Genomic DNA, 12454 nt, shown 5'->3' on the forward strand with positions numbered 1-12454 from the left:
CAGCCCAATTTGACATATTATCAAGAAAATGGCTTATTCGAACAAATTCATACGATTTAATTCAAAATGTACGATTTTTAAAAGAAGGTCTGGCGCCAAACCCTACCCCAACCTCGCCTCTCACTGAGGAATGATTAATTAAGATCATACAAATGAATAGCCACTAAATCAAAAAGTTACAAATAGCTGTGTGATTGCGTTGTACGTTTCAGATGACAGATCCACTAGAGGGCGCTGAATACATTATTGCGAATCTAAAATACTTTACTTATGGTACATTTTATTGTACATTTCAGTTACACGTCCTTATTGTACACATCCACAAGAAGAGCTAAACCCTTTAGGCTCGATAGTCAGGCTCTCTCCTGTTTATGTAGTCAGTCTGGTCACCTGTGCATGCTTGTGTTTTGAACCAGGAGTGCAATACCTAGTTCAACCACTGGGTGTCAAACACAGGAAATACAAGAGAACCCTCGATAGAGATATAGTCAACCTCTAGACATCACATCTGCAAACAATCATCCCCCAAATTACCCAATAAACAGGTAAATAAGAAAAATACACAAGTTGTCGAGATGTTGTCCAGTTAAATTGCTTATTGAGAGCTAAAGTGGCAGTGTGTCGACTCTGTTTACATTTGTATTGTGTTCGGTGATTGAAGACCTGCCTTTAAGATTTTCTTAGATTTGCACACACTGATTAATTTCTTTCTTTAAGTATGTTTTTGCACACACAAAAATGTAGGCTGAAGCATTTCAGTATTTCCACTGAGCCTGTGTTAGCTAATGTGTTTCTCCTTGGAAATATGAGCCTGTATTTTTGCTCAATTTAAAATATGTACATTTTGTTGCATGGTGCCAGCCCAATTTGACATATTATCAAGAAAATGGCTTATTCGTACAAATTCATACAATTGAATTCAAAATGTATGATTTTTAAAAGAAGGTCTGGTGCCAAACCCTACCCCAACCTCGCCTCTCACTGAGGAACGATTAATTAAGATCATACAAATGAATAGCCACTAAATCAAAAAGTTACAAATAGCTGTGCGATTGCGTTGTACGTTTCAGATGACAGGTCCACTAGAGGGCGCTGAATACATTATTGCGAATCTAAAATACTTTACCTATGGTACATTTTGTTGTACATTTCAGTTACACGTCCTTATTGTACACATCCACAAGAAGAGCTAAACCCTTCCCCAAACCCAACCAATAGTGTTTTCAAAAGAGTAAAGAGTAAAGTGTTCTACGACAACATAGTTTAACCTTGATTTTACATTGCTTTTATCTCTTGTTGAAGCGTACTTTACAGAACTCGACGCCAAACAAAGTGAGCTATGGATGACCATACTAGTTGACCACATATAGAGATAAATGAGACAAACGTATTCATTACGAATCTTAGACGTCGTCATGTTGCTTTGAGGTAATTATTTGGTGTTGTGTCGAAAACTGCATGAAAAGACTCATTTATTCATCGATAATAGGTCCCTTAACTATCATTAATGTAAAAATGAACAAATGTTGCTGGCATCATACTGCCCCCTACTGTTCATTTACCTAGAAACTGCAGTCTAACATTCGGTTAAGTATGTTTTTGAAAAGATAAAAAAGCAAACACTGCCACTTTAGCTCTTAAAAGACAAGTTAAAGGTGCTGTCTTCTAAAGCGTGAAAAGCGTGTTTGCAGATATTTCAGAAACATGCTAAGTGAACATACTTGTTTATCTGACTAACGAACGTTTATCTTTGTTTTGGTCCCTTTAACCCACCCAGTTTAGCCAATTATATTTCATTCATCCAGTAAGGAAGGTTCTCAAAGTATGTGTCTGCGACCGAAATATGACCTTCGGTGGACAGTAGTGGACTCTGAAATGAGACGCAGATTCAGAGTTTCACATGAGGAGGTTATTAATTAGCAAATATTATAAATATTACGAGTGTAAACATTAGATTAGCATTAGATTCACATTGTAGCCCTGTATCCTAACAACACACTACGTGATGAGATTTGCAGTGATAAGCAATTTGGCTGTTTGCACCAGACGAAACACGACAGCAATGTAAATACAGGCATTCAGAAGCACAGAATAGTACACTCACTGCACTCCAACGAAACGCTAATGTTTATAATCTAATTAATACATATTAAACATCTTTAACATGATTAAATATAGATGCTGAATCACTGATATGTGTTGGTTTGCACTGAGTCTCAGTTCTAAAGCTCAATTTCAGACGGTTTATTTTATTTTCAAGATCTGAGGTGAACTATCTGCTGCAGCTTTTAGTAGTACGGCAATAAATGTGATGTAAAACGGCATTTAAACTCACATTATTAGCATTTAACACTGAATAAAGCACATGAGGTGTACCTGAGGTGATCATTGTCAGTTTTCTGTTGTTCAGCTGCAAGAAATGTAAGGCGTTTCTAAAATATACATTTCAGGTGTTAGTTACGGCAAAAACTCTATTGTGTGTCGTTGCTTTTATTTAGAACACGACTTAAGCCAGCCTTAAATCAGCCTTTAGGCCCGATAGTCAGGCTCTCTCCTGTTTATGTAGTCAGTCTGGTCACCTGTGCATGCTTGTTTTTTGAACCAGGAGTGCAATACCTAGTTCAACCACTGGGTGTCAAACACAGGAAATACAAGAGAACCCTCGATAGAGATATAGTCAACCTCTAGACATCACACCTGCAAACAATCATCCCCCAAATGACCCAATAAACAGGTAAATAAGAAAAATACACAAGTTGTCGAAATGTTGTCCAGTTAAATTGCCTATTGAGAGCTAAAGTGGCAGTGTGTCGACTCTGTTTACATTTGTATTGTGTTCGGTGATTGAAGACCTGCCTTTAAGATTTTCTTAGATTTGCACACACTGATTAATTTCTTTCTTTAAGTATGTTTTTGCACACACAAAAATGTAGGCTGAAGCATTTCAGTATTTCCACTGAGCCTGTGTTAGTTAATGTGTTTCTGTCATTAATGGAGTGCAAGGAGTCACTTCATCTCATCTAAAACACAAGCGGAGATCAGATATCAAAGAAAGTAGACTGACGCGGGATTACCCTTGGTAGAGAATTACTACCACGACTAATGGGTTGACTGTGAAAACAAGACCACTGCTAATAATAGCCTCTATTGGCCATGCACACACTGTATGTTCTATAAATAGGAGTGACCACCCAGCCTGATCTCATGAGAAAACGTTAGTATTTTACGTTTTGTCAGTTTAGTGGCTAACTCGTACGAGTTCAGTCGTACGAAATTGTACGATTTTAAAAAGGAGGCGTGGCACCTAACCTCACCCCTAAACCCAACCGTCATTGGGGGATGAGCAAATCGTACTAAATTGTACGAATTAGATCGTACGAATTCATACGAATTAGCCACTAAATCAAAAAGTTACGAATTGCCGTGAGATTGTGTTGGACCACCGCATTTACCAACGCAAAGTCAAGGTAGTAACGGACTTTACGCCACTACAAAGTGCATTTGTGGAAATTATCGCGAGTGTGCACAAAAACAAATGGATCTAGCTGTTAGTGGTGTATTTAACAGCACATTCAGGTTGTGTCTGTCTTGTTTTATGCACAGTGCAAAAACATTACAGGAAATGAGCTGTTGCCAGATCTTGCTACAACAAACAGCAAACAAGAAAGCCCATCATAAACTTAAACCTGAACTCTTTATTATGCAATTAAGCCACATACCAAAATACTACGTTTATTACGTTTGGTATCTCCAAAGCAGATCACTTACATCAAAAACGCCTCATGGTGAGTGCTTAGAATATGTGGACATGGCAACATGTCAAGAGTGCACTCAGTGAAGCTAAACGTAAACAAAACTACAGAGACTCACTTGAGGAGGGTATTCTAGTTAAAACTGTCAACCATAACACATCTTCGGATGTTGAAATGTTCACTTGAAGTGATTCATAGAATTCATCTCCATGTATTAATGAGTAAATCCAAGGAATCATATTTCAATCCTTTATTTTTCGGTGCAGGTAAGCAGAGAAATATCTGTTGTTTTGTTTTGACCCAGCGGTGGTCGTCACATGTAGCCAGTGCTTTGGAGATGCCCTGTTGCCATGGCGCCACAGCACACAGTTCAGTCGAGCAGAACTCTCGCCAAAGCTTTCATCTTATTCTTTAAAGTACACATGAAATCAAAACGAACCACATTGATTCACATTGCTAGCTTTCTGGTGAACAATGGTTTGCCCTTGTAAATCTGAAAATGCACTTCCTGTTTGTTTTCAGTTAAATCCTCAGATTCGGTCCGACTGAGATATTGGGCGGGGCTAACACACGAAACCACGCCCCTCCAGCTCTCAGCTTTGACAGCAAACAGAAATGGTGAGCAGAAGGAGTCTGTTAGGTTGTACTAACTCTCCCCAAACCCTTTCCCCCATCTTTCTGAATGAAATGCCTACTTCCCTACATCCAATCAGCTCGCAGTAGAAAAAACAAGCCACGCCCACTGTTTTCTCAGTTCTGTTTCACTGCATCACAATAGAAAAAGAACACAGTCGCAGCTTCCAGTTCATGCGGACTTTAATATACTGAAATAAAAATGTTTGCTTTGCTAATCTTCAATCAAAGTCTGAGCATTAGCTTCTGCATTTGGAGGCGGCCCTTCGCTTATGATGTCAGTTTGACGCTTCAGCCACAATATTCTAAGCCACACCTAGGGCTGGGCGATGTTGCGAAGAAAATGTTTATGATATCATCTTTCATATCATTCGATATCGATAATTATTGAATATTTTTTAACAATAAATTTGGGAATATTAGGATTTATTTTAATTTACCAACACTACTAAGGTAAATAGTTTTAATAGTCAAAAATAAAAATAATTTAACAAAATATCTGATCTCTTTATATAAGACTTGTTTTGGTTTTCAAAATAACAAATAACAAGCCACACCCCTCTTACTGTTAGTGTGTAACAAAGGAATGGTGCGCAAAGATAAAGCCCCGCCCCCTACTTAATATTCAGAATCAGTCAGGAGTACATCAACACACTGAAATAAAAGTCTCGGCAACTTCCAGGTTAAGCCGACTGTTAAAGCATCTGCGTTCTCACTTCTTCATTAGCATTTAAGCAAATTATCAATAGAAGCAATTAACTGCTTGATTTCTACATGTATATTTAGGCCTGTCATCATATTTATTTTTTGTTGTACGATATATTGCACCGAAATATATCACGATAAACGATATCATAGTCATTTTATGCCACTCATTACCGTATATAATGCCAGAATGACAATTTAATATCTTCACAAAGCAAGTACACTCTTCCAAAGAACACATCATATCTCGTTCTTAATATTTCATTTATTTATAGTCATTTTAACTATTTAATAATGAGGCATTGGAATCAGAATGTGAAGATGTGTATATACTAATCAAATAAATAATAATACATGTTAAAATAAAAGAGCACGGTAAAAAGTAACAGAGGCTGTAATATGCAACCCAGGCTCATTCTGAAAACGTACCTCCACGGACGTTTCTGGAGACCGCGAAATACGTCCAGGCGGCACGTTTTTCTGCAGTTTTCGTTTTCGCGAATCCGCCAGAGGCCGCTGTTTACGCTTTTTCAGATCTCAAATTTCCCTCGCAAGTGCCATTCGCGCCTGTAGTTCTCGCGTAAACCCACCAGAGGCCGCTGTCGACTCACTTTTTGACAGACTTTCTGACTGACTGAGCAAACGATCGGCTGACCCACCCTCCCCCCTCCCTAAACCCAACTAATTTTATCGATTGAGCCGCCCACCCACTTCCCTAAACCCAACCAACACGTTTCAAAAGCAATCCCAAACAAATGCCCTCGTCTGATTTTCAGATTTTACCACATCCTCACCCTGCTATTCGCTTGTTTGTTTTATATTTTGGATTCTGTTTTTGTCTCACCTGCTTTCTGGAACCGCTATACACCGGAATCGAACCCCCATCTTCGTGGTCAACTCCTCTCTGCATCTCAAATCCGCCAACATATGTGGCGCGCTAACGGGACAAACTGGTTGCAGCCGGAAAGCCGTCCATACGGAGGCAAGCGGTCAGCTGGTAAGCGCGAAAAGGAATGGCGTCACACCGCCCCGTAGCGTTCGTTTAAAAAAATTAAATGCAGCCATACGTACCTCCGCCTACGTAATTCGCTGTCTCCAGAAACTTCCGCAGTGGTACGTTTTCACAATGAGCCTGTGTTGCAAATATCTGCTACCAGATCGGCATCCATATGAAAATATACTATAGTAATTTACAATAAATACTACAGTGTTTTTAACCATACTGACACCTCCAATAGAGATAGAGATGTTGCACAATCAGGCCAAATGTTGCTAGAGTTGTCTTTATATATGGGAGTGATATATATTGCATCACCAAAAATGATTGAGGTCATGTTCACGTGTTGTGCGAGAAGTCGATATATTGATTAACAATCTTTCTAGTAAAATCCCACATTCTCCCTGAAGCCGACAGACTACTGAGAAGTCGGATCTGAGCGTTTGCTCTCTACCTGGTGAATGTGGAGTCAAACTGTGAGGAGCAAAACAAACAGCTGCTCCAGAAACACTGAACTGACTTAATCTGAATGGATTCGCCCTTTCACGTTGTGTTTGTAGGACTTTTGCAATAAGTTTATCAGAAGCAGATCTTTCAGACTGATATCAGTAGTCTGGTTTGGTAGGACTAGGCATGGGACGATAACCGATTTCAAGGTATACCGCGGTTGGGAAAGGTCAAGGTTTTAAAACCGCCAAAGTTTTCAGTTATATTGTTCCTAAGATCTGTGTAAGATTTTTATTTAATGTTTTGTAGCTTTTTTTTATGTTTCAATCATTTTTTTTAGGACAACAGTATCTCTAGCAGAAAAGATCTCCAAAGTTTTAAACTGTAAAGGAATCTCTGCTTTTGATATTAATGAAGACAGCAGAAGTCATTGACTACGTTTACATGGACATCAGTAATCTAATTATTTGCTTTAATCTAATTAAGACAATAATAAGATTAAGGTGTTTACATGAGTCGCTTTTTGAACGTTTCTGTCATGATCCCGTTTTACATGTTATAGCACATACTTATATTAACGTTATTGCGTCACCGCACTGTCCGCATTTCCTCCGGAGTTTCATGTCATTTCGGGTGTTTCATTATTAATTTGTGGACTTTAACTGCGGTTTGACACTTTCACTTTCATTCGGGCATGCCCCCCGTGATAAACGAGATATTGGATGCAACTATGAACTGCTGGAAGAGTGTTGATTTCAACACAATCTCACGGCAATTCGTAACTTTTTGATTTAGTGGCTAATTCGTATGAATTCGTACGATCTAATTCGTACATTTTCGTACGATTTGCTCATCCCCCAATGACGGTTGGGTTTAGGGGTGGGGTTAGGTGCCACCCTCCCTTTTTAAAATCGTACAATTTCATTCGACTGAACTCGTACATATACGTATGAATTAACCACTAAACTGACAAAACGTAAAATACTTATGGTTTCTCATGCAGGTGTCTGTGGTCTGCACTGACTCGGTAGGCGCAGAGTGTCAAACTGCTGTGTGTGTGTGTGTGTGGACTATCCTGTCACAAAACGCAGCGAAAAGCCCTACATGACGGTAATAGTTTGATTAAGGTGTTTACATGTCTGTACTGCAATTCAATAATGCGACTATAATCGTCACGTCTTAATTCGATTTCTCTTTAGCTCAATTTTGACTTTAATCTGATTAATCAAAAATCGCTATTTACATGGTAAACTCTTAATCAGAGTATTGTCTTAATCGCATTAAAATCGAATTATTGGTGTCCATGTAAATGTAGTCAATGATTAATTTTCATTATTTAGCCTGACATGTTTACGGTTTATGTTTAAACATGCTTAAATTATTATAAATGTTTCTCAAAATAAAATATATTGTGTTCAAAATGGGGAAAAGTTTTTACTCAGACATTTAAAAGGAACTTATTTTAGAGCAGTAATCACAATACTGAGAAAATGTGATATTTTTATCCAAGGTTATCATCCGTCAGAATCTTATACCCACCCATGCCTATAGGTACATTGCAAAAAATGCTTTACTTAGATATTTTGTCTTGTTTCTAGTCCAAATGTCAAAAAAAAAACTTTAAAAAAAGAAGCATTTTCTAGACAAGCAAAATATATTGTCTTGTTCAGCCTGCTCTCATGAGAAAACGTAAGTATTTTACATTTTGTCAGTTTAGTGGCTAATTCCTACGAATTCGTACGAGTTCAGTCATACGAAACTGTACGATTTTAAAAAGGAGGCGTGGCACCTAACCCCACCCCTAAACCCAGCCGCCATTGGGGAATGAGCAAATCATACGAAAATGTACGAATTAGACCGTACAAATTCGTACGAATTAGCCACTAAATCAAAAAGTTATGAATTGCCGTGAGATTCTTGCCGTGTTGTCTTGTTTTAAGAAATAATATGCCAAAATGAAGTGAGTTTTTCATTAATACAAGCAAAACATGTCAAAACGAAAAGAGATTGTTTTGCTTGTTTTAAGGAAAAACTCACTTCATTTTGGCATTAAAACAAGACTTAAACACTGAAAACAAGAACATATGTTTTGCTTGTCTAGAAAATGCTTCTTGGTTTAAGATTTAAGACAAAAAAATCAATGTAAGAAAATAATTTTTGCAGTGTATTCAAACAGAAATGAATCAAGGTTCAACATTTTCAGAGCAGTACTACAGGAAATATCTTGCCTTTAAAATTATTAGGTTTTTGGCATGCTGGAATGACATTTACAAAAATAGAGGTTCACATAAAACTGATTTGCTCTTAAAAACAACTGAAAAAGCATGTCTGTGTCACTGAGGAACTGTTCAGTGAAATTAAAAATGACATTTTATAATCTAAATAAAGCTTCTTCCACAATAAACGAGAGGGGTCTGGATGCAGACCTGGTGCCGTGCAATCTGAGCTGCATCCAATGCTTTTTAATGCGCTCACCTAACGCCACCCCTAAACCCTACTCGTCACTCACTCCATTGAGTGCATTGTGTCTGACACTGCATCGCTGAGTGATGCAATCTCAGCTTGCATCATAAAGGCTGCATCCGGACACTATTGCAATAAACTCCTATAACCTGAAATCGCAAGACACAAACAGTCAACAGGCTGTGTTTATCCGCCGCTGATAAACTTCTGGTGAAAGCTTAATGTGACTATTTTTCATTTCATAAGGTTCCTTTTCCAGCATCGATGTAGTAACGTAATTAAAATATAATCAGTTAAATACACTTAAGCATTCATTTAGTTGTTCAAGCGTAAAACTAGATGAAAGAGTGACTGCTAGCGCTGAACAGCAGACGAGCACTGAAACTCCACTGAAGATACTGGGGTAAAATACACTGTTATATTTTAAAGACACGGCGGAGGGAAATAGAAGGTAATGCAGTGCTTCTTGTCCGTTCTGAGACCCACTTTACTTTGTATATCAATCAGCCAGTAAAAATCACTGATTTTTAAAGAAAACAGACCTTAAACGTGGCATTTTATAATGGAAAGACAGGAAGCGATAACTGGCTGGCTGAAATTAAACGTCTGTGTGCATATAACCCATGCTGAGTGAAGAAGTTCAATTGTGCAATTTTTTAAATGTGACCCTAAAGCTCAAAACACCATTGATTTTAATATTATGCCAAAGATAATTCGTATATTAGGCTTAAGATCATCTTCCACAAAGACTTGTAGTAAATTTCCTACTGTATACATATATGAAAACTTCATTTTAATTATTATTAAAACAACTTTAAAGGTGATTTCGTCAGTAAAATATTGTCTTATCCTAACAAACTATACACTCAAATATATATGTATCCCTGCTGAAAAATCCAGCTTAAACCAGCCTAGGCTGGTTGGCTGGTTTTAGCTGGTCAACCAGCCTGGTTTTAGAGGGGTTTTGGCCATTTCCAGCCATTTCCAGCCTGGTCTTAGCTGGTCAGGCTGGGTGATGACCAGCTAAAACCAGCTTGACCAGTCTAGCCTGGGTGGGAGCCCAGCCAAAACCAGCTATGTCCAGCTTAAACCAGGCTGGTCAGGCTGGTTTTAGTTGGATTTAGCTGGTCAATTTTCCAGCCTGACCAGCTAAGACCAGGCTGGAAATCAGCCTGGAAATGGCCAAAACCCCTCTAAAACCAGGCTGGTCAACCAGCTAAAACCAGCCAACCAGCCTAGGCTGATTTAAGCTGGATTTTTTAGCAGGGATATATATATATATATATATATATATATATATATATTGCTGCTTGTTCAATCTACAAATTGAAAATGAGCTGAAAAAACACAATTATTGAGATTTTTGGGGGGACAACTTAATTGTTTTATGTTCAATACACTTAAATTTGTAAACTTAATTGATTCGTGTTGGGACAAATTGAATAAAATGAGTGTAACCCTGCATTTATTTACACTTTAGTTCATTAGAATACAGCGAAATGAACCGCCAACTTATCCAGCATATGTTTTACACAGCGAATGCCCCAGTGAATGCAACCCAATACTGGGAAACACCCATACACACTCACATTCACACACATACACTACAGCCAATTTAGTTTATTCAAATTTCCATATAGCAGATGCGGCCTGTGGGGAAAACCGGAGCACCCAGAGGAAACCCACACCAACACGGGGAGAACATGGAAACTCCACACAGAAATGCCAACTGGTCCAGCCAGGACTCGAATTAGCAAGCTTCTTGCTGTTAGGCAACGGTGCTAACCACTGAGCCACCATGTCACCCCATCATAAAACTGGTTTATCTTAATATTAATATCCCAGCATTTAGCATTATGAATAGTTTTGTGACATAAGGTCACATTTAAAATATAAAAAACAAAACAAAAGAGCATAAAAAGCTCTGAATATTAAGAAAAAGTTTAATGTGAGGCAGAAACTCTCAATTATCTTTCCTTTTTGTTTACTTTTGTTAATCGTCTGACAGAAATCAGCTTCACTAAAACCATTCTGAGTCTGTCAGGACTTTATTATCATATTATTTTTAAATTAATATTCAAATACTCAGTGCTAATAACATTCCTGTTGGATTACTGACAGGAGACACAGCAGGTTACTGATAGCCCGCATAGTTTACAGTAGCTTAAATCCCAACAAAGGCAGCACATGGATCTGAAAACACACACACACGCACACACACACACACCTGCAGCTGGATTAAGGAAAAGCCTCTTACATCCACCTGACATCACGTTGAGATTCACACACACACACACACACACGCACACGCACACACACACACACACACACATACATACACACGTAAGGTTTTCATGTTTTATGGGTCTCCAATACGTGATGAACGCCGCACACACACACACACACACACGCACACACAGTCTCCATATATCAGCAGTGAACGCCGTTCACACACAAACACACATAGAGCAGAGATGTGAAATGTGCGGTAATAAACATCAGCGTGCTTCATCATCATCATCATCATCATCATCACTCACGATCAGAGGAAGTGTGCGCTCCTCCAGCCTCCCGGAGGAGGATTTCTGCCCGTGGATCTTCTGCTGGGAGCCCGCAGAGGAGGAAGAGGAGGAGGATGAAGAGGAGGAGGAGGGTTTGCTGTCCTGCCACAGGTAATAGAAGGTGCCGAGGATCCAGGCCACGGTGAGGATGAGGATGGCGTTGGCCCGAATCCTGCGCATCATGAGCGGCTGTGAGCGCGCTGAGGACCCGCTCCGTGTGTGTGTGATGATGATGATGGTGATGAAGCCGTGCGCAGTGAACAGCCTCTCCAGACTCTTTCGAGCGGATCTCCGGCGGCCGCGCGCAGGTCCTAATGTCCGCCGGCCAATCATAGCGCAGCACTGATGATGATGATGATGATGATTACTGTTTAGATTGTATGGAAGCCAGTTTTCCCGCCTAAAAACCGTTTATTGCGCCTTTTTACCTCAGAGTTGTGTGATAAACTCGCAATTCTGACTTTTCCCCTTAGAATTGTGAGATGCAAACTCGAAATTGCAAGTTATAAAGAGATATAAGCTCACAATTCTGAGAAATTTAGTCAAAATTCTATGAAAAAAATTGCGTGATATAAACTAGCAATTGTGTGAAAAAAGTCAGAATTCTGATAAATTAAGTTGAAATAACAAGTTAGAAAGCCAGAAATCTGTTATAAACAGTTGCAATTGCAAGTTACAAAGTAAGAATTCTGCCTTTATCTTGCAATTATGAGAAATAAAGTCACAATTGTGTGATATAAACTCACAATTGCTAGAAATAGATGCGATTGCGAGTACAAAGACAAAATTCTGACTTTATATCTCGCAATTATGAGAGAAAAGTCACAATTGTGTGATATAAACTCACAATTGCGAGTTACAAAGTATGGAGACTGACCTAAAATGGAGGCCAAATA

The 12454-nt window shown here is 38.8% G+C and overlaps 1 protein-coding gene across 1 annotated transcript in view; it reads right to left on the reverse strand.

Annotated features, from left to right (window-relative positions):
• galnt16 (UDP-N-acetyl-alpha-D-galactosamine:polypeptide N-acetylgalactosaminyltransferase 16) overlaps positions 1–11787 on the reverse strand; it is a 57084-nt gene extending 45297 nt beyond the window's left edge. Inside the window, exon 1 of the mRNA XM_056477463.1 lies at positions 11538–11787. Coding sequence (XP_056333438.1) covers positions 11538–11741 — 204 coding nt within the window. The 5' untranslated portion in view covers positions 11742–11787. The remainder of the gene's footprint in view (positions 1–11537) is intronic.
• Positions 11788–12454: the final 667 nt, after the last annotated feature.

This window comes from Danio aesculapii, chromosome 17 (assembly GCF_903798145.1).
Source record: "Danio aesculapii chromosome 17, fDanAes4.1, whole genome shotgun sequence".
In the NCBI taxonomy this organism is placed as follows: Eukaryota; Metazoa; Chordata; class Actinopteri; order Cypriniformes; family Danionidae; genus Danio; species Danio aesculapii.